At 35.4% G+C, this 26,232-nt stretch overlaps 1 protein-coding gene across 1 annotated transcript in view; it reads right to left on the reverse strand.

Annotated features, from left to right (window-relative positions):
* The window catches only part of LOC131032568 (phospholipase D zeta 1), a 108,624-nt gene that overhangs the window by 31,457 nt on the left and 50,935 nt on the right, over positions 1–26,232 (reverse strand). The window contains exons 7-8 of the mRNA XM_057963580.2: positions 11,831–12,073; positions 11,593–11,709 (exon numbers count right to left, since the gene is read on the reverse strand). Of these exons, the coding sequence (XP_057819563.2) occupies positions 11,593–11,709; positions 11,831–12,073 (360 nt within the window). The remainder of the gene's footprint in view (positions 1–11,592; positions 11,710–11,830; positions 12,074–26,232) is intronic.

Raw genomic sequence — 26,232 nt, forward strand, 5'->3', positions numbered from 1 at the left:
TATTACTATTACCCTTGAGATTGTCTTGGCTTTTTTAGCAACCTTGGGCCTAGATTGCTTGAGTTGCTGATAATCAAAGACATCGGGAGAAATTTCCTGCTTCTTCCTCTTGGGAGTGAAAGAACTAAGCCATGGAGGTAAAACGACTAGTTCTCCTCTAGTAGCTACCGAAGGTAAAAGAGAAGTAGTTTTTGTTTGAACAGTCGTGGTCACCCTGGGAGAAGTATATGTCTCGATGACAACCATGGTTTGCTCGGTAACCAAAGGGCATGAAGATTGTCTCATAAACTCTTCAGAGCTGGAAGTAGAGGTATCAATCTCTGACAAATGAATGCATGCAAGAGTATCCTCAAAGATTTCCAGCAAACTCTCTTGTCGATGATCAAGAGGTGGCTCAACTGCTAAAATAGGAACGACATTCTGGGGAGACTCATCCACCACTAATGAGGGAATCTCATGAGGTGACTCCGAAGCCAGTGACTTAGGAGCATCATCTGATTGTTGTCCTTCCTCCAGATCATCAGGATCAATCACATGAATGTGAATCTAGGACTTTTCTTTTCCACGAACTGTCGCCTCCTCAAAAGGAAGCACTATTGCCCGACTAACCCGTAATTTGATCCTAATGCCTGAAGATGATGCACCTTCCTTGTTGTCGATCTGAATCTTAGACTTACGTCCAAGAGGCCCCGTAGAGTCATCTTCTTTTCCAACCTTGATCTTGATGAATCTAACACCATTACCTTTGAGCCAAGTGTTGGTGTTAGCTAGGATAGGCTGAAATCTTTCAAGAATGGAAGTGCATTCTTTATGTGACCATTGGATTAAAGGAAGTGGGGCTTCATCAACCCTTCATGAGACATACTCTGGATCAAGCACATTCCCATCATCAATCATCCCTTGCGGAATGTCCACCAGGTTCAAATCAATAACTTGCTAAAGGGTGAACCTGCAGTAGTCGATCTTGAGAACCTCCATTTCTGTACAGAGATCCACCCATATATCCTCAATTGGATGCACATGTATGAAGGACTTTTTGATCTTTTCTTTCATACATCGGTAGTCAAAATCTGCCCTTGACTTAAACCTTTTGAGTTTAATCTCTTGCATCTCGGTCTCCATAGCTTTAACTTTGGTGGATGTGATAAGGGAGTGCCGGCCAATTTAATGGGTTGGTTGTAGAAATCCCCATCCCAACCTTATGTTTAACAGGTTGATGTGCATAGCCATGATCTGTCTTCCCAACTCCATAAGAATAATCTTACCAGTCGGGTAATCTAGGAAGCATGTATGGCTGCCCATTGTAGCATCCAACTCTTATATAAGTGAAAGTGGGGAATTGAAGGAACAAGCAACCAAACTCATTCACTCTTTCCCATGCTTCATCTAACACCCTTCTATTCTTCAGAGTCTTATCAAATTGGCACATGAAGCAACCAAAGAATGCATCTTGAACCCTCCTGAAATGTAATCTGATGGGTCTTAAGGGCAGCTGATCATAGTATTCCCACACAGGTATAAGCGAGCAATCACCCTTGGTAGAAAGACCAGGGAAATGTCTAAGTGATGTTGTCAAATACAATAAGTATGAATTCATGTAGAATGTCATGGTAGTAGGGATTGTTGCAAGTTGTTCACACAAAGCGTCACCGATAATCTCTCCCCATGATATATGATGGGACTATCTTATGAACATGGTAAACTGATACATCTAGGGCTCAAAAACATTAGAGTGCTCAAGACCCATCATCCTACTGAAGAGAGTAATGATGTCTCCAATTTCCCACTTGAAGTCACAACGGTACAACTTAGCCCACCTTGTGAAAGCGACTCATGGCTCATTAATCCATCTATTAATGTGGTGCTTGCAATCCTTTTCCTTTTTGACATAGTACTCAACTGCACTATCCTTTGAAATCTCCATATACACAGGTGCCGATGGTATTCTGAAGACTTTCTCAACAGTATCCGCATCAAGACGGATTATTGCCTCACCATCATCATTTCTAATGGTTCTCGTCTCCTTGTTGAAGTGGTGAGCACAAGCAAGAACAAATTTAGGTTCTAGGGCAGCCATTGGAAAAGAAGATGCATGATGAATGTGGCTGTCCAACAACCGTTGCATATTACTATCCTGCGGATCCTCCACCCTTTTAATGAATTCTAACATGTCAACATGCCCTATCTCCGTATCCTTGATATGATCCAAAGAAGAGGAAACTTGTGAAGGGGAAACTTCATTCTGGTACTTGTCATATTTATACTTCATCTTCTTTGGAATGGAAGATGATGGTAAATCTGACATTGAAGAACAACCTGGTATGCTGCAATGAAGACTTAAAAGTGTTAAAGCAACATCATAATCAGCTGCAGCTAACATTTTTTCTTCTTCAAATGGGAAATACTCCAACCCTTGCACTTCACAACTTTGTGAGAGAAAGATGGGAAATAAATGGGAATGTTTGAAACTTGACTTTGACCAATTTCGGATCTTGGGGAAAGTTTTACAAGTATACAAGAAGGGAAGAACAAACATGCAATCGGATTTTTGAAACCCGAATGCAAGTATACTTGTAAAACGGAAAATGGAGAAATGAGTGAAAAATGAGATTTTGACATGTGGGAAATGGCGTGAATGGAATGTACGGATAGAGGCAATGAGTATGAACAAAAATGGAAGGATTTTGGGAATGTCATCTTCAAGAAAATGGGAAGAACTTTCAACATGTAATCCGGTTCTAAAAACCCAATTTTGAAAGAATGGGTATTTTTCCACTTAGAAAATTGGAATTTTACCATAAAATGATTAAAATATTCTAATCACATGGGAAGATCAATTATTTTCATCCTACTTGTAATCGGGATTTAAAATCCCGATTGCAAGTAATGAGGTAAAATGGGAAAGATCAATGCAATTTACAAATTGCTTTGTAAAGGGGAAAATCTCTCTCACAAAAACGATTTTAGGGCAAAACCAACATATATACAAATTACAACTAGAAAGATCAAATAAGAAGAGAAAATAAACAAAGCAAGAAAGCAAAAACCAAAAGAAAACTTACCTTGCTTATCCAAGAGGCCTCTTCAAGAGATGAAACAATCTTTGAATGGAGAAAGCAATCCTTCAAATAGAAATAAACTCCAAAACCCTTGCCATGTTTTTTCAAACTCGGATTTGAAGCATGAACAGCAAAAACGTGTTACAAAATGCAAGTAGAATGGGTCAAATCTCCATCCAAACCCCACGCCTAGGTGAAGGAAGCCAAAACAACTTTGGAGAGATTGGATTCATGGCAAATTTCTAAGGAAAAACGTGGCATTTACAAACACGTTTTTGGCTGTTAATCACCATAAAACCAGCGATCATGACCTAGGACGTGTTTGAAAATGCATGAAAATAGGGAGGAATCAAAAACGCCTTTCACCTCCTAAGATTTCTCCACAAAAAATTGCTTGAAATCCTCAACAAATTCGCCTTCCTTGGCTGGTCAGGTTCTTGGAAGTGAACAACAAGTATCAGTTTTCCCTGTAATAGTAAAAATCGGGTTCCTTTCTTCATATTACAAGTTTAAAATGTAACCTTATCTCCATTCTAGAGCAAATCGGGTTTCTGGAACTCATTTAGAAGTTTAAAATGTCACTTTTCATTGCACAAGGCAAAATCAGGTTTTTGTGAGAGAAATACAAGTTATTATTACTTTTAAGAGGAAAATAAAATCCCCTCAACAAGTTTTAATAACTTAACTTTAAAAAAGAACAACTTTAAAAAAGAACTTGTAATGGGGATTTAAAATTCCCTTTACAAGTGACTAGAAAATAAACATGTAATAGGGAAATAAAATCCCTATTACATGTAAAATCACTTAAATAGGAACTTTATAAAAGAATTACAAGTGACTTTTAAATTTATAATTCAAAATTAACTTGTAACTTACCCAAAAAGTTCCTATTATGACTTTACAAGCCAAAAACATCAAGGGGGGAATAAAAAGTAAGTTACGAGTTCTAATTTCATAAAGTGCACTTGTAATTAACTTAAAATTTCCCTCCAAAGACTAAAACAAAGAAAAACATTAAAACTTGCAACTTAAGGAAAGTTTTCAACCTATAGTCAGGCAGAAAAAACCCGAAATTGAAAGAAAAACATAGCAAACGAACCCAGAATGCGATGAAATTCGAAACGTGGTTCAAGGATGGACTAAGGATTAGTCCAGTCTAAAAGATAAAGTGATATTCTGCTTCGGGAAGCATTCCATAGAGTAAAGTTTTCATTTTTTGACAAAAAATTTTATGTAATGGTCCATCATTTTTTAAAACAAAAAATGAGGACAACACCTACAACCACTCATACAAGTTGATACAACTAATCATATTTATTATCCTATACACATGATATTCTAATTCTAACAAACTTATCACAAATGATGTAACAACCCTAACAAACCCATGTGAACACTAAAACGGATTCCTAACAATTGCTTCCTATAAAATTTTGAATATCTTATTTGCAGATTCATAGAGCAAAGATTGAGCTGAAAATGCCCCAATCTTAAAAAGATAGCCCTCGAAATTTTGTCTCAACCTTGTAGTGCTTGCAGATGTGAGAATAATTAGACTTTGTTTCAGTCCATTCACATGAAAAAAACCAATAATTTGAATCAACAATGCCTCAATTGTTACATCCCACTTGTGCCCTAGTTGATTTTGTGCAGTATTTACGTCCTGATACATGTTAACCCTAGTGCATTTTGATATACTCGTATGATGTATAATGTGCCTAGTTTTATGTTTTAAATGATGGATTTGTTCAGATGATTATGCAAATGTGAATAATGATAATTATGTTTTCTATGCTAATTTGATGTACTTTGATTTAGTAAATTGATGAATAGCAGTTAACAATATGATATCATGTTTCACTTTTATCAAGATTTATTATTTGTCAGAACTAGACAAGATTGGATCTAACCAATTTCCGTGGGCCAAGTGTGTGCAAAAGATCGTCATCCTCCACGAAAGGAGGGAAAGTATCATCAGGTCGGGAGGTGAAAGGAAGGAAGAACTCAATGCCGTTTGGAAACCCTAGCCTAAGCCAGGTAAACCTAGGTTGATCTTGTCAGACCTTGTTAGCCAGTGCGTTAGGTAACCTGGTAGGTCAGTACATAGAATCTAAGGTTTGTCGCTTCTTGTAATAATTATTAATTATTAATTATTAATATTAATAAATTATTTCATTAAATATTAATTAAGTTGACTGAACTGATGTTACTTTTAGTGTATAGGTATATATATTTATGTATGTGTATATATACGTTACAAATATATCCTATACGAGTACTTGGGTACGGTAGTACGTATACCTGGTCGTATACGTACTACCGCAGTCAGGTATACGTAGGATGTATGGGTCACACATATATAAATATATATAAATAAGTATATTTAAATCAATTAATAATTTGCATGACAAGGATTATTGTAATTAAATAAATTAATATTTTTGCCAACTTTAATTGGCAACTCAATTATGCAAGTGAAGGTTATGTGAGGGGGAGATATGAAATTAACCTCTCCTATAGTTGCTAGTTAATTGGCTTGGAATATTTTAAATATGCCAAGAGGGAAATAAGTTTTTAATAAATCATTTTGCATCGCTCCACCTTACCTTGTGATTTTATCGAGCATGAAGGAGGTATTAATTAAAAAAAAAGTAAAGGAGATTAAAACGATTTATTTCTCAACCTTGATATAATTTTTATCGAGCATATTGGGAGGGAAAAAGATATTTCATTTTATCAAGCATTATTGGCGTGAAGGGGTCGAAGCTTCTCTTGGAAGCCAAAATGTAGATCACGTGAGGGAATAAGCATACCCTGCGTGACTCCTTGGGGGTTTTGATAATCCTGCCTGGTATTAGGGAGTGGGATTGAGACTACGTTGATATATAAAAACTAGAAGGAAAAGAGAGGAGGGATTATATTTTCGGCTGGCTTTTGGAAAACGGCGGAGGGTAAGGGTGGTTGTGCGTTTTTCTGTCATTATCAACACTGTTATTTCACACTTCTGAGGGTCTTCGGTTGGGTAACTTCTTTTCTCAGGTCATTCTATCTCCCAGACCTACGATTTCCTCTTACAGTTATTTGATTCTCAGATAGATATTAGAAGGAAGAAATGCATATATGCGTCTGTGGTTGTAAAGTACACAAAGTCTAAAAATATTTCATGGAATTTTTACGGGTTAGAAACCCTTATGCATTGTTATGAAACATAATGTTGTTACTTCAGTTCTTAGTAAATAATTTTCAGTTCGAAATTAGTCCATAAAATTTTGAAAGGGGTTTCAGGTAGCTGAAAATGAAATGGGAAGGGAGGTATTCTTGCATACATATTTGTTTATATAAATGGGAATTTATACACAAATATGTATACAAGGATGCCTACAGGTCTGGAAATTACTATTATGCCCTTTAAAACATGTTTGAAAAGAGAGGAAAAGAATTAAAAAACTCATACCTCTGTTGGTTGAGGGTTAAACTTGTATAAAAAGAAAATACAGGTCTATTCTCTACAGAACTTTTATATTAAACAGATTTGTTTACTGTTGGGAATATTAAGGAAGGGAGAAATAAATGTCATTACTATTATATATGTTGTAAGTAGAAGCATGACCTTGAGAGAGCAATTTATTTTGAGAAGGCAAGATATCTCTACTACGATAATCCTGTTGTTATCTTCCTAAAACAAGGAAATTAAATATTCAGCAACCTCGATAGAACAACTAAACGAAACAGCAAACTGTGAATTAATTTTATAGACTCACTTGTAAATCGCAGTTAAACTAAAGTTTGGAATAAATCTTACCCGCAGAATCACTGCTCTTTATGAAATTTTAAGACAGTATAACACAAAGGACAAGGCCTTTGTTAATTTACGATTAAAGTAAACTAAGCCTTAAATCTTAGACACCAAGAGTACTCATTGTGTCTGCAAGGGAGCGGATACAGGTGCACGTATGTACCATACTTGGGCATATACGGCAAGTATGTACTAGTGTGTTAATAACTGGTAATACTTGCCCTATACGCAAAGGTAATTGTACTCATGTGTACATGTATACGTATCTTGGCATACACTGGTAAGTATATTCCGACATAACGATGCGGATCTGCATCATTCCAAGGAAGAGAGTTCTTTTCTGAGTCAACCTAAAGAAGATTTGACCTCTAACCAAGCTTCCAAAACTTTTTAAAACTGAGATGTTACGACAGCACTTGAATAAACTTATTATAATAAGATCAACTGCTCTAGAATTAGGAAATTTATCCATACCCCAACCTAGGAAGGAAGTGGGGGAAAGATCGCAATTGTACATGATGCAGTAGCATCATTTTTGGGAGGTCACTCTCAAGTGGCTGGACAGCAGTGACATGTTCGGCAGGTTTAAATCCTTACTTGGGATTTGTACGTGCAATTGGCGGCTCCTATGCCTCTAATTTCCTAAGCCAAGGGTTCAGTTGAAACATGTTGAAAACATAGTAGTTGTGTGAGGAAGAAATGGTTGATAACACTTGAAATACTTATACTATAACTATTGAATGCTAACCCCAAGATGGTCCTTAGATTCCTTTTGAGTTTAGCTGAACTCCTTAACCCAGACTTATTGCCGAGAAGGGTGAGATCATTGACAGCGCGAAAATTCGTACTTAAAGTGTAAAACCTTGGCCAAGGTGGTGCTGCGTAATGCATGCACTAGTCTGATCTTTAGTACCAGATACACCCTCAGTCAAAGCGTCATACTAGTAGGGAGTTACCCTTAGTGTATGACCGACTAAGTGTGTAGGTCCTAACACCAAGTCTCAGATGGCATTGAGTTCTCGTATTCCTTTACCTCCCTGCGACGGGTCGGGCCAGTCCAGAAGGACATGGCACGGGGGACTAGATAGTCCGTGTTTGGGCAGAAAAGCGCCCTAATGATACTTTCCCTCCTCACCAGTATCATGACAAAGTTTGAAGTTCAGAATTTAGCATCAGTGAAAAGTACTCTCTAAACCCTATCCCTTTTAATTTCTTGCAAGTTATTTATTTCTTAAATCTTAAATGTATGCTTAATTTCTGGTTCAATATGACATTTCAATTACCGTTATTCATGATCCTATTTTTTTTGTTTTTTTAAATTCTTCTTGCCATGTTTATGTTTCTGTTAATGGCTATATTTGCAATGGTTAGTTTATTTGAATTTAAATTTCTTTCAAAAATTTTAGCATGTTACATCAATGACCTCATTTTGTGCACTACAATCTTCAATTTCACACGAGAAAGGTGGATAGATCTGCATAGGAGCTTGTAGGATTGGATGATTTTGATTCTTACAACTAGATTGCATAGGATGAGGAAACACCCATGTTCACAAAAAGCAATATTGTTGATTTTGAGAGGCAAGCTAGGTAGAATGAAGATGCAGCAAAACCAAGAAAATTTGGTTCAAATGACATAATTGTACATGGTGTCCAACACGCGGCAAAAAAAGTTACTGCCATCTAGTACCAGTGTGGAGCCATAGGTAGCCTTCTAGGCTGAGCAAGGTGCCAAAGCTGAGTGTGAGGACTAGACTCTCTCCGCAAATATTCACTAGAATAGAGAAAAGGAAATTAAAATCTTGCGATTTGTAATTTGCTTGATGTAATTTACGATGGTTTTCAAAGAGAATCATCCTAAATTCATAACAGTTATCAGCTTGCTGTTGTATTCACATGTGCAATTTTGTACTCCACTTGTGTTCAATTTTAATAGAAAACACTTCCCCAACATTTTATAGACTCATTTGATACATTCTGTAACTGTATTTTGCATAAAAATTCTGGTTTCTTTTTTCAATTTTTTTTTTGTTTTCAAATTGCCAAGCTTTTGCCAAATCAGAAATTTTTGGTCTGCTAAGTCCCAGTTTGTGTGCTCTGGTCCATACTATAAGACATTTTTACATTCTGTTCTTCAACATCTTATCTTGGCTGTTTATGTCAAGTTAATTGAAGTGGATGTTTGTAATTCTATTGTAATAATGTTTATTTGTAAAATTGTGCCATTTAATTTTCTAAATTCTGTGAACAGTTCACATTGTGTTCAGAACAATCTAGTTCATGTATCGATGGTGATATACAGAATTTGATTCCTAAGTACTTTTCATTAATTGTGTTTTAAAATCAAAGGTAAAAAAGAATGTTCCGAAAACCTTTTATTTAAGTTTCCCTACGATTTAATGTTGTTGACATATTGTGGCTGCAAATATATTATAATGAGTTTCGAATTGAACCACGTGAAAACACAAGTTATATGATATGAATATGATTTTGAAAGGCAAAGATAAATTTCAGAAAAAAACATTGATATTACAGAAATAGGCTACGAAAACATTAAATAAGCTTGGAAAGGAAAATCATGCATTCTTTCTTATTTCATATGTCTAAATAAGTATTTGCATAATTTAAAATGACCATATTTTATAAGTAAAACTTAAAGCATTTGAAAAAAAAGCGTATGCTAAAATATGATTATTATAATATGTGGATTAAATTAGAATGTATTTGAAAAAAATTATTTAAATGTTAATATTATGACATACTTCTACTAAATTAAACTGTGTCATTGTATTGGACTATAATCCAAGGGTTTATGGTGTAAAAATAATTGGGACACTCATAAGGGTGTGACCTAGGTCAAAATCAACCCACCCACCACAGTAAAGGCTATCCATATCTCCAGCAGACATTGGCAAGTTTGTGGAGGTGCATTTGAGCCTGACTGATACTAAGAGATCTAAAGAAAGCAGTCCAAAGTCCAAACATACCCCATACCATATTGAAATGTCACATGTAGACAGTTGACCAACATACTTGATACGATGACCATATTATACATTATTGGAGAATTCAGGAATGCTCATAAGTTATAACATTATAGTTTAACAATAATCTATCAAGTTGCCAACTTGAAGCATAAATGTGCATTGAAATAAAACCTATTAGAACTGAAATATCAACTTGCCAGGCACCAAAAAAACCCACAGATGCACCACAGTGCCTTTATGTGGGACTAGGTTGTCCTCATTAAGAGTTGAGGCCTTATAAAAATAGTGCTTATTGAGCTTTGGCATTTTTTTTTGTATTAGGTGTTAGCTCAAATTTCAGAGTATTGTTGTCTTTGACGAGGAGGCAGGATTTAATGTAAAGGAATTGGCAACAGTTAAAAACCTCAATGGTTCAACAAATAGATGACAAAACCAGGTGGTGTAATAAGATGCGGCACTGACACTTTGTAGGATAGTTAAAAAGGTGCACTCAGCATTGACCATCAGTTCAGACAGTGTAAGATCCTTTTCAATTCAACCACTAAACATGATAATAGTGACCTTCTATTGTAGCTACAAATTCCTTTAAATAAGGGGCCGATAATTATAATAAATTCCAACATCTGGCCAATCTCTCAACAGAGATCATTACACTGCCATACATCGACTTTTAATTAAAAAGCCTGGTCAAGGCTGTGATTTAGACAAAAACTACACAAACTGCTATTTGCTGCCACAAATTTATAGGATATAAAGAATGAAGTTTGGTTAAACAAACAGGCAAATAATGTTGATTCACAATGAGATGGTATAGAATGTAAGATGGTGAGAATAATTAACAGAGGGAACTCCTGAAATGCTAAACAAGACTAAGTATATGAAAGGGAATAATTTCAGATGAAAAGATAACAGTGGATAGGCAACAGGGTAAAAAGGAAAATGAACTGTAATGAGAAGGAAAAACTGTTATAGTTGAAAGCTAGAAAGGAGAAAAAGGCAATGACATGATACAGATTTCAACAAAAAAAGCAAAAAATGTGTACAAGATGAACAACAGATGCAGGTGAAGTAAGAAGATGTGACAGAAACTAAGAAACATGGCTGCTACTTGCAAAAATGAAGAACAATCTTAACACACACCCATACCACTACAATGAAAAACAATAAAGGTTTTTCATTGTGAATGTATACTCTGTATGGTTTTTCATTTGACAAATTTATACATGTTCCATTGGCATGACTACAGAATGGACATGGTTTATTTATTCACTTATGGATAATTGCCATTGTGATATTTAAACATGCTCAATTCTCTACAAATCAATCTCCAGCCCTTGCAGAAATGGACAGCATGAGGACCAGAATCACCCCCAGAATAACAGTTTGAGCTGATGTTCCTTGAACTCCATTTCCCTTCATATTACACATTTTTTCCCCTCAAATATGGCTTCATGATTATGCAATTATATACTCAACACTCATCTTAATGCAATTCCTTACGTATTTTGTTCTTTAAAGCATTTTGTAAATTTCTGTCTACTTCTTGTTACAATCCACCATTTTGAAACCCTCATACTTTCATTGTAGAAACACCTACATGTTAAACATAAAAGAGAGCAATACAAAGTTTTCTTTGTCTACTTCTTGTTACAATCCACCGTGCTGAAACCCTCACACTTTCAATGCAGAAACAACCTACATGTTAAACATAATGAGAGAGCAATACAAAGATGTTATGAAACAAACAATACCTGTACTCCTTCCTTTGCTTTAGCTTCCAGCAAAGCATCCAGACGAGATGATGCATTGTCATCATATGGACGGCGCAAATACAGCTCTGGACATATCCACCAACCTGTTATGAATATCTGCAGTAAAAGATAAAATAATTCACTCACTAACACATTCCCGTCACTAAAAGCAAGATGAATTGATGCCACACATATTATACACATTCAGCACATGCATAACTATTTCTGCAAAGCTAACCTCTGATTTTGCGTCTTCAATAGCTGAAGCAATAGCTTCAAAGGCAACTTTTCCATCAATAAACCACTGAACTTCACTGCCATCAGGAGTCAAACCTCTTGGGGGGGCAAAAGATCCAAAGCGATGAGGGTGACACCACCCTTCAGGAGGCCGTAACCCAGCATCATTAATTGCTACAACCCAATCTCGTGCTCTGCTAGCTCCCTTTGTCCTTATCTTCACAGTCCTGTTCCCACATGTCACCTGTACATCCTCCAAGGCATATTATTTTGTCAAACACACAACTACTAAACTATATAAACAATACCATTAGTCAATAGAAAAAATGATCTACGATGATGAATCAAATAAATGTATAAAATAAGTAATTTTCACATGCACGCAATGCACAATATTAGCAATGCACATTATAAAAGGACACTAACTCTCATGTTGGAAAGCATCTCCAAAATAGAAATTTGCTTCCATGGTTATTCTCCTATAAAAAACAAAAATGAAGAGTAAAGATCATCATGGGGTTCACAACATTGTGTTGTTGTCCAGGACCTTCTAACCCCTGCGGTCTGCAATGAGGGTAGCAGGAACAGGTGAATATTACCAGTTTCTTCTCCTTGGCCTAGGATATCAAAGAGAGATTCTAGATGGACTACCCCGTACAGTTCCTAACTAAATGGTGAAAAAAGATGGAAGAATTTTGCTGGAAATGGAAAACACAATTTTTTACTATTATTTTCTGCATAAATGACAGTCACAAGCAAGTGCAAGAAAAATGACCTGGAAATAACCTTGAGATGATTATCACCCTGTCAAAACCGAATGTAGGTGCATGCCCAACCTTTCCAAAATGTGGTAAAAGTTTGTACAAATGCCTCAGCCTAACACATGGTTGACCGCCCCTCTCTCCTTGCTTATACAATTTTTGGGTCCAAGTTTTTGGAGTCAACTGAATTATTACTCTAAAATCACTTTAAATAATTTGAGTGACAAAGATATTTTATGTATCAACAAGAAAGATATGCACTGAGGGGCAATTTTGCTGGGAAATGGGGAAAAAACAATAATAGGCAATGTTTACTGCTCTATCTGATAAAATATATACGTGAATCAAAAATAAAGATGACAATGCATACTAGATACAGTAGTAAAATATATCTTTATTTGCACATCAAATTATTACAGAAGAAGACCAGAGATGATCAGCCAGGGATCAGACTTGATCCAATTAGATCATACTACTTTCCTTGACAAGAGACAATATATTTAAAGGACCCAACAAACACAATCATCAACCAATGCTTTAACTACCCGATCCTTGTAACTACTCAAAGCCAACAAACACTTAATATGAACAATTAATACATAGTTGAATAACCAAAGTTATTGAAACACAATAATAGACATTGTATGCTGACTACAACCCCCCCAAAAGAAAGATTCGTCTTGTAGACGACAAGTAAACATCAAGTAACATGAGGGAATACCAATAATGATAGTGTAGACAATGACTAGTACTTCGCAAACTCAATCTTGAACTATGCTTGGAAAATCAAATGAGTGCAATGCAAGGTCAAAAGGCAATGCCCCCTTGCGAGGGTCTAGGGGCAACACCCCCAATGGGATCGAGCAGCAGTGCCCCTTGTGAGGGTTTGTGAGCAACACCTCCAATGGGATTGAGGGGCAATGCCCCTTGCAAGGTCCAAGGTCAACACCCCTAGCATGCTCCTTGTCACAATACAACACGGGGTCGAGGGGCAACAGCCCCACCACCAAGCCCAAATTAAGGCCTCCAAAACCACATAGAAATCCATCACACACATCATTTATATGATTGTTTATAGGCCAAAAGCAATGCTGACAAATCCATAAAATAGATATTGTGGAGTGTTTACCCAATGTATGATGTCGACTAGGGAAGGAAGTTATACAATGGTTGATTGTTGTGTGATGCATTGTCTATGTCCAATGATGTAACTAGGTCATACATTGCAGGAAAGGGTACTTGCACTGTGCAATGGAATGAAGTGTTAGCCAAACACTACAGAAATGGGTTGATGTATGTCATGTAATGAACCAAAGTGCTAGTCATACAACATGTGAAAGTGGAAGGCATATAGCTACAAGAATCAGCACTCGATGTCATACGTTAGAGATGAGGAGGTGTTTTCATATAGCCAACTACAAACATCACCACCATGCGGTCAAACTCAAATGCCTTCGCCACTGAATGAGGGAGAAAATGGGCCATCACAATGAAGGGAGTTGTACAATGTGCAAGGAGAGGTCGTCATATAGGAATTTGCAAATGTTGTAGTACAATGTAGAAATGGGGTCATATGTGAGGGTCTTATGATACAAGTGTTGTCATACAGTATGATGCCTCACCTTGAAGAATGGATAACTCCATATAGTGTGATGTCTAATGCTAAAGGACTGATGCTAAAGAGTGAAGATTGTTGCTCATTATGATGACGAATACTAAAAATGAACATCAATGTATGTTGCACAATGAATACCACCGTACAAGTACAATGAGCAAGGGAAAATAGAAGTAAGTCGTACGGTATGAATTGGTCTTCATGTGAGTATATGCCATACAATATGAATTGGTTGTCATGTGAGTACAAGTTGTACGATGTAATTAAAATACCACCACCACATGATGATATTCACAAGTCAATGTACAATGTAGGAATGTTGTCACTAATAGAGACTATTGTATGATTGAGATGAAATTTGGAGGTCGTATGATGTGTTGGGCATTTTTCTTACTTGGATGCGACTTATAATTTGGTCCCTTCTTTGAAATCACCTTCGCTTTATGTTGTACAATGCAATAAATAAATGACTTTGTTTGGCTCTTGCTACCATTTATTCCCTTTGCTATATACAGCTTTACTATACATCATTGTATGACTTGATAACTAAGTGGCTGCATTTTATAATTGTCCCTTTCATATTTTTCACTAGAATTGAATTCTTTATAATAGCTCTTTGTAATCTGAGAAGTATTGTCAGTAATTTTGCATGCTTTTAAAAATTGATGCCGTCGTAGCAACTATCATTGTTTGCAAACCATGGACCACATCTAGCACACAAAAATTGCCCTCCTTTGTATCATTTTTCATTGATTGCTCTTCACTAAGATTCGTGGCTTTGAGGAAATTACATGTTGACAAAGATACCTCATAGTCCTCCATTTGCTAGTGAAATAGGCCACAAAGAGAATTTGTTTCATCCTTCAAACATGATTGTAACTCCAAAATTCCTTCCTTATTTGGTTCCATCAGACCTTGACTCTCCATCCATTCTTTTCCTCACTAACTACTTGATTATTCAAATCAATTACATACTTCCAAACCTTGTTTTCAATGGATATTGTATTCTTTTTCCAATAACGATCCACCTTGGTTGCAATCCGCTATCCTCTCCCAAGCAATGCATTATACGCTTTCCTCTACAATGGAATGACCACAAAATTCAGCAGGAATTGTTGGGGGTCCCAATCATTACCTTTTGCACCATCAGTGTCTCCAATGGCTTGATTCCATGTTGATCAATGCCTACTAGTTAGAAGGTCGATGGCCAGAGAAATTGGCTTCCCAAGGTATTCCATGTATCCTCCAACAAAACATTGGCTCCTGATACTCCATCGACAAATAGTGTTCCTCAAGTTCTTCCCCATGATTCACATTTGAACATCAATTGATTTCTTCCCTATGTTCACTGTTGGCAACATTGAGTCGATGACTTGTTCTCCGTAGGGTGGTGACTCTATTATCATGTCTTTATTTGTCCCTTCCTACCGCTGATTTTGGTCATCACAGACCATGTTGGTAATTTCCACTCTCAGTTGTGGCAAGCTTTGAAGAAGGATTGTCACCTTGATCGATATGGTTGTTTGTAGCATCTATCATACTATGTTCTTTGACTTTGACTACAAGGAGGTACTTGCAATTTCATTGAAAGTTATTTGTTCATTCACCATCGCTTGTTCTAATTTTTCTTTGGCTTCTTAGAGTCATTTTTTCTCTTTAGAAGGGTCTAGGTATATGGCTTTCTTCATTTGTGCTCTAGTGATTGACAAAATTTGCCTCATCTTGTTCCTCCACATCCAACTCATTAATACCCTTTTTCTTTGGGTAATCAGTGTCTTCATGGTCACCCGGTCCACACCATTTGCACAATAATTGCACTTTGTCTTGCTTGTTCTCACAATCTCTCACAAAGTGTCCCCATTCACTACATTGTTGACATTGTATGACAGGACATCCTTTGGAGTCGTATAGTATTTGATTTTTCCCTCGTTGATTTTGTTAGCCACCTGGAAATGCATTTTGTGGCTTCAAAGAGGTGGACTCTCCTTATGTGAAGAGTACTTGTGTACTTCTGATCTTCAAATTGTATGGTCACTCCTTTACTGAATGACCTCTCACAAAACATATTTCTAGGTCAATTATCTTTTGTGTGCCCCTCAACTTTTTACTCAATACATCATAGTCTGTTAGTTTCTTTGTTGGTTTCTTTCTCCACCTTCAAATCTTTCACCATTCAAAGCATGTCCCTCCAAAGTGCTTGCACTGTTTCTCAGTTCATTCTCATCATTGTCATCCAAACTTCCATCTTCTTCCATTATTCTTTCCTGCACGAGAGCATTTTATCTTCACTTTCTATGTCCATCAGCTGATTGTAGGCTTCAAAATGGGATCAGCATGATACTGCTTTCATTGTTTTCTTAATAACCAAAGCAAACCTTCAATGAACCACCGCTTTTTAGACTATTAATTGATTATGTTTCCAATTTTACTAGCAATTCTTTAAGTCTCCGATTATAAGATCTTATGTTTTCGTGCTTACCTTGTTCTATATTGTATATTTCTACTACTATTTCAGTATCATCACAAAGCAATTAAAACTCTTCTTTGAAGGCCACCTTTAATATCTCCCATGTATTGATGGAGCCTTGGTCAATTTATGCATACCAATCGATCATTACACATCATAAGATGGCTAGAAAAGATCATAGCCAAATTGCTTTATCATCTTTCCCATCTGTTGTCTAAATCGTCCCACAAACCTTATAGTGTCTAACAAGATCCTACAATCCATTGCCTATAAACTTGGGCAACTTTTGCTTTTCTCCACTAGGGCTTGTCATTGTTTTATTCTGATGCAAACCTAGCACCTCGAATCTGCTTGCTCAGAAGTTTTGATTTGAACATTGTAGTGCTTCTCTCGCACTCTCAGCTACAAAGGAATCCTCAACTCTTCTCTCAACTTCAGCCTTCTATGCACTTGTTTCACCTTCAAATTTTCTCAACTTCTCCTTTGATTGTAAACCTCTCAATGCCCCAAAGGCGACTCTCTTACAATTTTGTGAAGAAACGTGACTTCATCTCCCAACCTCCCTTGTCTAGAGAAGGTTGTCTTGATTTTTCCACTTGCCTACATTATCAAGAAGGGCTCCAACTTGGGAATCATCTAGTCATATTTTCCTTAAGCGTTTCACGTAATCCTCTCCTTCATTCCCTTTGCTCAATGATTCTTAAAGATTGCTTTCTCTCATGGTCTTGACAACATTTAGCCTCTTCTAACCTTTACTAGGATCTAAGAGCAAGAATCACTCAAATCTGACCCGATTTCTTTAAGGCAATTGTGCCAACTGTTTACTGGTCTCTGATAAAATGAATACATGAACTAATAATAAAGATTACAATATATACCAGATACAAGAGTAAAATATATCTTTATTTGCACATGAAATTATTAGAGAAGAAGACCAAAGTTGGTCGTCCAGGGATCAAAGTTGATCCATATAGATCACACTACTTTCCTGGATGATACATAACATATTTAAACAACCTGACAATTGCCAAGACAACCAACCAACGCTTATAACAACCTGATGTTTATAACTACCCAAAGGCAACAAACACTTAATATGAACAATTAATACAAGTCAGATAACCAATATTATCATAACACAATTATAAACATTGTATGCTAACTACAGACAGGAAGAAAACTTGTGAGCACAAAGCAGAAAAAGTTGGGAAGTGAAGCTATCCAATGTGGAACAAGCACACAAAGGTCAGCAAAGAGACTCACAAAAAAAGAGATCAAACAACAGACAAGGACAGAGCTGCAGAAAATTTGAGTCAAAGAAGAATGGAACACAAAATGAGCACAAAACAAGATGAACGGAAAAAGATTTTGAGTGCATAGGGACGAAGGTGAGATGGTAGACTCTACTAAAGATCTAAAGAATGCCTTACCATTTCAAATCCCTCCTCCAAGAAACACATTGGACAAAAGTTTTTGGAAGAAGGATTTTAAGTCGAGCACCTTTAAAAAATTTATGACTAACAAGCAATGGGTTAACAAATCTGCAGAAAATGACATGGACTCCAAATCAATTCCTTCAATGAAGGCATCTGACACAAATGCAATTCTATTGACAGTACCAGAGATACTAAAGTAGAGATTCAATCTCAAAGCACTATCATTAAATTCAACGAAACAGCTCTAAGTCTTTCCACCCTATGCTTGAAAGAAAGAGCATCTATTGCTAAGTAGAGAACCATTGCCCCTTAAAGAATAAATTTGAAATTGATCTCATGTAATTGGGGAACAATGTTCCTTTAAAGCCCCTCACTAAAGGATTCTTCATGATCAAATTCCCAACTGATGAAAAGAAAAAAGCAATCCTCACACAAGGTCCATGGATGATGCACAAAATTAGCTTTTAACTGCAAAATAGGAAGAAAACCAATCCAAAAAAAGCACATAATTTTGGAAACCCCCATCTGGTAACACCTGTTCAATCTTTCTACGGAATATTGGGATTTCCCAATACCAGCCATGATTGAAAACTCCTTGGGATCTTACATTAAGATGGATGACAATGTTATGGAGGGTGAAACCTGTATCTATGCTTGAGTGTGTTTGTGTTAGCATTAACATGTATCTTGTGAAAAAACAAAAAATGGATGAACACATTTAATAGAACCATTCTTAACTTTGTAAGGGGAAGCTCTTCAAACTTAACTAAACACAAAACTAACCATAGACTAAAACTATAAACAGAATTTACAAATATGCACTTGTACAAGATTTCATGGGGGTTTTTGTCACAAACCGTTTTATCTATAATTACTTGCAATTATTAAATTATGGAAATGACTTATATTTTTTATTAGATGGATGAAATTGAAATTTGATATGGATTAGGATGGAAATTTAAATGCAAATGAATGATTTAAATTATCTTTATTATGAAATTTGGGATTTGTCATTGCTAATAAACAATCGAGTGCAACTGAATGCAGGAACAGGTGAACGTGGATGAAGGCGAGAACTTGGTTCAGGTAGAGTTGTCTTAGCTCATGGACATCGGTAGAATAGATGATCTCACACACCACTTCAGAATAAATATGTGTATCTGTTGCATAACTTGATCTTGTGATTGAATTGAATTTGAAATTTCATGACTGATTTGTAAAATGATATGTTTTATTTCAAAGCAAGAATTATTATTTTTTTTTTAAATATTAGATTTAAAATGATTATTGATCGTAGATTTATATGATTTTGTGTGCAAATATGAGTGAATGGATGAAATAATGTACTTATTTGTTCACTTCTATATATATATGTTAATGGTGACGGATTTATTAATAAGCATGTTATTATAACATAACAACTGCATTTATAACAATGGAAGTTTGTAATGTCCCCAATCAGGGATTAACAGTAATAATTCTATTTAATATGTTTGTAGTATCTATCAATTCTATTTTAAGGAGACATTTCTGATTAAATCTGAGAATATAATTTCGTATTGATCATTGACTAGGCATTAATTGATTATTATGCATGATTTACAATAAAGGGAAGACTCGTAACATAAGTCAGATCATACCTTAAGCCTGCAACCGATAGCTTGATTATGAATAACCCTGCAATCACAAGGATGTACACACAATACCTACAAGCATATACATATTATAGGATGGCCTAAACTATCAGTACTAACATGCAGATAGAGAAAAAGTATCATAGGCAAAAAGGGAGAGCCAGGGACTGTTGGTCTACCAAATCCAAGGGCTGGTTGCTTTTAACCCCCTTGCTAGATGGGTAGTCTCCCTATGCTTCCCCTCTAAACCTTAATACTTTCAAACACTCAAATATCTTCTCTGTTTTGGGAAGACTGGCAGGGAGATTGTAATTGGCTCCTTGACTCCATGGGTCTCTGACCACATGACAGCCCCTCGTTGCCACTGGTTACCTTCTCCAGTGCTCTCCCCAAGATAGAGTTGAAACACTATCCTCACATTTCTTAATGGTACTCAGAAATATACATCTAATGTAATATCCATTTATTCCATAGTTGTAAGCAAACAGCAATATATACATATATTCAATTCTGTTACAGACTGGAGTTATTATTATAATGTTGTGAACATACAGTGATACTGTAAATGTGAGTAAAGATATCAGCATAATGTTGTAAACATACAATCATACAGTAATACTATGAATTTAATTAAAATTATTATTTTAATACTGTGAATTTAATTACTTTATTATCTTAATGTTAATGCTGTGAATATTCAGTGTCATGGCTCATACCTGTGACCCTTCCTTATGGCCTAAATGCAACTTACCACTTCTGCGGAGGTCTGGGAACTTCCACGATGGGTGTTTCTGTGATTAATTACTTCCAATAATTACAGTTATCTTTTCGTATATGTGTCCAATATCTATTACTGATCCATCTGATTCTGTTCCTTTATATCCCTCAACAAGAGGGAGAGGTTACACCTCTTCATCATGTATGCCCTTTGGCAAGAGACATACCCTTTCACCATTAGCACCCTTTGAAAGAGTGCAATTGTTCATTATTTCTGCCCTTTGAAAGGGACACAACCTTTCACAGTCAGATCTGCACTTCTTATTTAAATCAGATCTGCACTTTTGATTCCCAAATCATCCCCCTCCCAAATGAGGTTCTCTTCTCCCTTTTATATCTCACATTTGAGGGAGTCACAATTTTTCATCCCATGTCTTTTGACCATTCATTAACTTAATTAAATTTTAAATATATTTAATTTAATTTAATTTTTATTTTTATTTTTATTCTTTTGAATTTTTAGTTTTATTATTATTATTTACCATTAAATTCTTATTCAAAGTGGGGACATTACAAAGCCATCGACAACCCATGTAACAAAACACCTTGCAAATGGGAGTCGATGAGTATATCGACTATACAACAAAACAGACACATAGTGTTTAAGTCGAACACGGACTTTGCAAAGAAAAATCACGTTGCATTTGAATAAGTATACGGACTGTGCCGTAAAGCAAGGTCTCTACGTGGTGGAAGCCATTGGGATTTAGCCTACGTGGTACCAACGCTGGCCATGGGCCATGCAGACTGTTAGACGTGCCGCATGGGTGGCACAGTAAACATTAACAACATTTAGGTTTAAGACCCAAAAACTAGGAGAAATTGTAGTTGGAAAACAGCATAAATAAGACTGTTGCTTTGGTAAAACAATCAACACAGCCAAAAAGAAAACAAAAAGAATACAAGAAGATAAGAAGGAAGGCAGAGAAAAAGAAAATGGATGCAGTCAAGGAATTTCGACAGAAGAATTGGTGAAAATACAGCGACAATCTTCTGATATTTGATTCTGAATTCACAGGTAGGCTTTCTTTTGAATGGTAATTTCTTGAGGACTTTTTAAGAAACAAAGTTAATTTTCTTTTGGATATAAAATTGAATGAGATTTAGTTATAGGAAAATTAGAATCACAAGTCTTTAAATTCGATGTATGAATTCATTTTGATTGGTATCTCTCTTTGATGAAGTTCTGAAAATTGAATCATTGTTGTATCTATAACATACATTTTAGATCTTAAAGTATTTATCTATCTGATGTACGCTAGGGATAAAAGCAATATAGATTACATATATATACACGTGAATTCAACGAAAGAAATAGTTTTTCAATATAAACTTGTGTAAATCTCTTTAGATCTTGTAACAAACACCATTGTAGAAGAGTAAACTTGATTTGAAAACAATTCAAAGATCAGAGAATAAAACTCTGAAAATCTGAAATAGTTGATGTTATTTGAAACATGTGGAATTAATGACTCTTGTTCATTTGTGTTCATACCATAGGGAATTCAGGAAACATAGAAGATGATATCGTAGGAAAGAATTAAAGTCATAGTTTTTAGATTTCTGATTATGAGAATCCTGTCGATTGGCATCAAAATACATTCCTTGGAAAATTATATATATACATAAATGTATTAAGGAAATATTTTCTCTAAATTTGTTGATAAACATAAGTGTAAATCTTAGAAATTAGACTACCAAACCTTCTAGAAACAAATAAAAAGATAGAGAACTTGTGCATTATAAACTTCGAATTTGAACTACAAAGAAGATGAAATACTAGTGTAAAAAATTATTGAATGTTGAAGCTTTTTTTGATTTTGTGAGAAATAGATATAAAGAATCTGTACTCATAACTTCTATTTCTGCATTTTATAAATATATATGCCAAAATATGCATACATGTGTTACAACTTCTTGTTTTTAATTTACTTGTTAAACTGAAAATGAAAGATTGTGTTCTTTTTAAATCATTTTGATGTCTTATGATCAATAGGAAGACTAGATATGTTAGGATAATCTAGCATGTGTTTATTAGGAGAGTTACCTTCCGAGATGGGTGCCAAATGTGGAATTATAGAGAGAATAGTTTTCTTTTCCAAACTATATTTTATTGCTATGCATGGCATTATACTCAGCCAAGTAACTTATTGACCATTGAAATAGATGGATTTATTTACGCTCTCTACCATATCCTTGGCTGATCTTGCTTGTTTCTTAATGGAATTAGAAAATAGAAAATGCATGTATCATTCTAGGCACGCACCAGATTCCATCTTGTCTATCGAATTCCTTTTGCTAAGCAATTCGTGTAGGGTCAGGTATTCTTTATAGACTAAGAATTCCGGGGAAGTGTAAGCTTCAAGGTTGGGTGGAAAAATCACTTCAATCTTGTTCTCGTCTTCATTTCTAAAAGATTGCATTGAAGATAGCTTTGAATTAAAGATCAATGGATGCATCTCATCCTTTACTTTGTATTATACTTGTTATTTGAACTTAAGGCATTTAAAAGGCCTAAGTATTGAATGTAGATTTGAATGATGCATAGAACGACTGGAATACTAAGAACGACTATTGAATAAAGAATCATTATTTCGATTGTAGAAATTTGCGTTTATTGTGATATCAATGGATTGATCATATAGAGCTAAGGTTAGTATAGTTGAGGTAAATAGACTTATTAAACGATTTATGAGTTTATTAAAGAGTAAAGAGTATTTCATTCTATTATCGAAATTAGAACGTTATATGTCTTTACAGTTTTGCATAAAATGGAAATAACTCAATAACTAACAATCAAGTCCTACAACAAGATTTACAGATATTACGGAAAGCAAATAATCCAAGTACAAACAAACACAACTTCTCACTAGCTAAAGCAAAAAAGAGTATTTGGCTGTAAACAAGGATTTAAAAGGAAAACAGATTGCACACATAAATTCAGGATGTAAACAGCTAAACTACATGCAAACTACCTATAAAACATAGATCTTGCCAACACAAAGCTCAACTAAATGCAATATTCTTTTGATTTATTTGATGAAATAAAATCACTTCAGTAGAATGACAATCTCTATAACACAAGCCTAGCTTCAACTATCATTAAGAGTTTATGTGCTCAAAGCACTTATTTATAAATTATTAAATAACAATAAATAGCTTTCAGAGACTTGAGGAAAAAAGAACACCCCAGCAAGTACTGCTTTTAAGTAAAGTGCAAACATATCCTCAGCTGAAAAAAAGGCAGAAATAAACCTACTTAAAGCAAACCTATACTTGACAGCCAAAAAAAGTAGAAAGAAACCAACTTTAGGGCAAACTAACCATAAGACAATTAATAAGACACTTAAGGTCTAAAATAGGCTCTCATACACCACCCAAAATAGCTAATGCTGGATACAGCTGCTGCTTAAAATAGCAATTCTTCATAAGTGACCTTCATGAATTTGAAGCAATTTTGGCATTGAAACTGGCTGATGTACCAGAATAATGATAAGGCTATCCTTTGAATTTGAAACCCTACTTCAGAAACAATTTAATTCAATCTTCCCAGGCTACAACTATCCAACTGCACACATAAGATGACTTCTTGTAATGTCCCCTAGCTGATCTATTTCAAAATACTAAAATTGATTGATATTTTTCAATTAGTTATTAACAAGTGCTTCTTTATTTTCCTCATTAGATGATTAATTTCATCATTCATAGTTCTTAATATAGATATCAAACCCTGCTACTACAGTTTTAAGGGAGAAGGGCTTATGTATGTTACCAAAGCGTTTAGAGACCAAATACAATAGGTTCCCTCATAGTTTACAGATCCAAGACCTTACCTATCTTGGGTCTATACCCTCGAGACTTATGGGTCGCTGATCCCCACCTTATCTTGGGACTTAACCTATTGCTTGGATTTAGACTGCCCCTCTCTGTAACATCTCATTCCCATCTTCTTAAATATTGACAATAATAACAGAATTCAGACTATAAGTATACTAACTTCTTATGTATTATGAATATATATGAAGTTAAGTATGACTTCCATACATATGATAGTGCATATTAATATTACTATTAGTTTTGCATAAGAACATTATTAGGCTTCATATATTAAGCATACATATTAAGCACATCCCCAAGCATACCATCAACAACAAGGATGTTACTGCCTGCAACTTAATAACAGTTCTGATCTCATTTGATCCATGGTGATAACACTAGATGCTTTTGATTCCTTCCCTTTATATCTCTCAATATGAGGGAGAGGTCACACCTCTTCATCATGTATGTCCTTTGGCAAGAGACACACCCTTTCACCATTAGCACCCTTTGAAAGAGTGCAACTCTTCATTCTTTGTACCCTTTGAAAGGGACACAACCTTCCACAATCAGATCTACACTTCTTATTTAAATAAGAGCTGCACTTCTCATTTTCAAATTCCCCCCCCCCCCCCCTCCTCAAATGAGGTTCTCTTCTCCTTTTTATATCTCATGTTTGAGGGAGTCACAACTTATCATTTCATGCCTTTTGACCATTCATTAACTTCAATCAAATTTTAATTATATTCTTTTATGTTTTTATTTTTTATTTTTATTCTTTTGTATTTTAATTTTATTATTATCATTCATTAATAAATTATATTTCAAAGTGGGGACATTACACCTCTTTACTGTGTGAACCTGTCCTGCAGTTCTAAAGCGTAAGAATCTAAACGAGCGTCCTGCTGGGAATGAAAAACAGCTTGTGGATTTGAAAGAATTTGGATAGGGAGGTTTCTACAGAAGAGTAAAACAAAAAGAATTTGAAGGACTGAAGAATGATGATGATGAAAATCCTTCACAATTGGTGCTAACCTTGAAAACATTCGACTATGGTTCTGAAAATTTACAAACTGTAATGTCCCCTAATTAGTTATACTTTAAATTAACCTAAATTTGCCCAAAACTAAAATAGGTAATTAAGTTTATGGGAGTACCTTTGTATACTGTTTTCCTGCAACACAATATTAGAGAACACATATGTGTTAATTTTAACACTTTCAGATTGGTATGAACTCAGAATTTATATTTAGTTTCTAATTAGTTTGATTAGCTGAAAGAATTAGAGATTAGTGACAACATAGAAATGAACAAAATGAAAACAAGACACAGTTACCCTGGGAAAACCTCCTAGGAGGAAAAACCCAGCCAGAAAAGATCCTCAGATCTGATTATGGATTATAGTCATCTAATCATTACAACACTTATCTCAAGTAATTGAAGATGCAGATGTTGTTGTCACAAGAAGGATGGCAGATTGAGGTAGCTGCCTTCAAGATTAGCTTGCTGTCACATGGATGAAGTTTGCTGCCACTGGGTTGATGTTTGCTGCTCCTTTAACCTAGATCGCAGACCTTCAAGAAGGTTTGCTGACTCCTAATGATGATTCACTGATTTCTGAATATGCTTCGCAAACATAGAGATGCTCTGCTGTAGTGTACCGAAGTATGGATGTATTAGCTTCTTTAACCTTCGCAGTTAATAGAGGTATATTTCACATGGAGAGATGATGAATGAATAACAATGTGAGGTTTGACATTTATTTATATGTGGAGCGAAGCCTTTAGATAGGTTGGCTTTTCCTTATAATTATCTTTAATTATTATTTTCCCTTTTAGCAAATTGCCTTGTGAATAGGGTTGGCCCTATTTGTCAACACGTTGAGTGTATGGTGTGA

This window comes from Cryptomeria japonica, chromosome 2 (genome assembly GCF_030272615.1).
Source record: "Cryptomeria japonica chromosome 2, Sugi_1.0, whole genome shotgun sequence".
NCBI classification, from domain to species: Eukaryota; Viridiplantae; Streptophyta; class Pinopsida; order Cupressales; family Cupressaceae; genus Cryptomeria; species Cryptomeria japonica.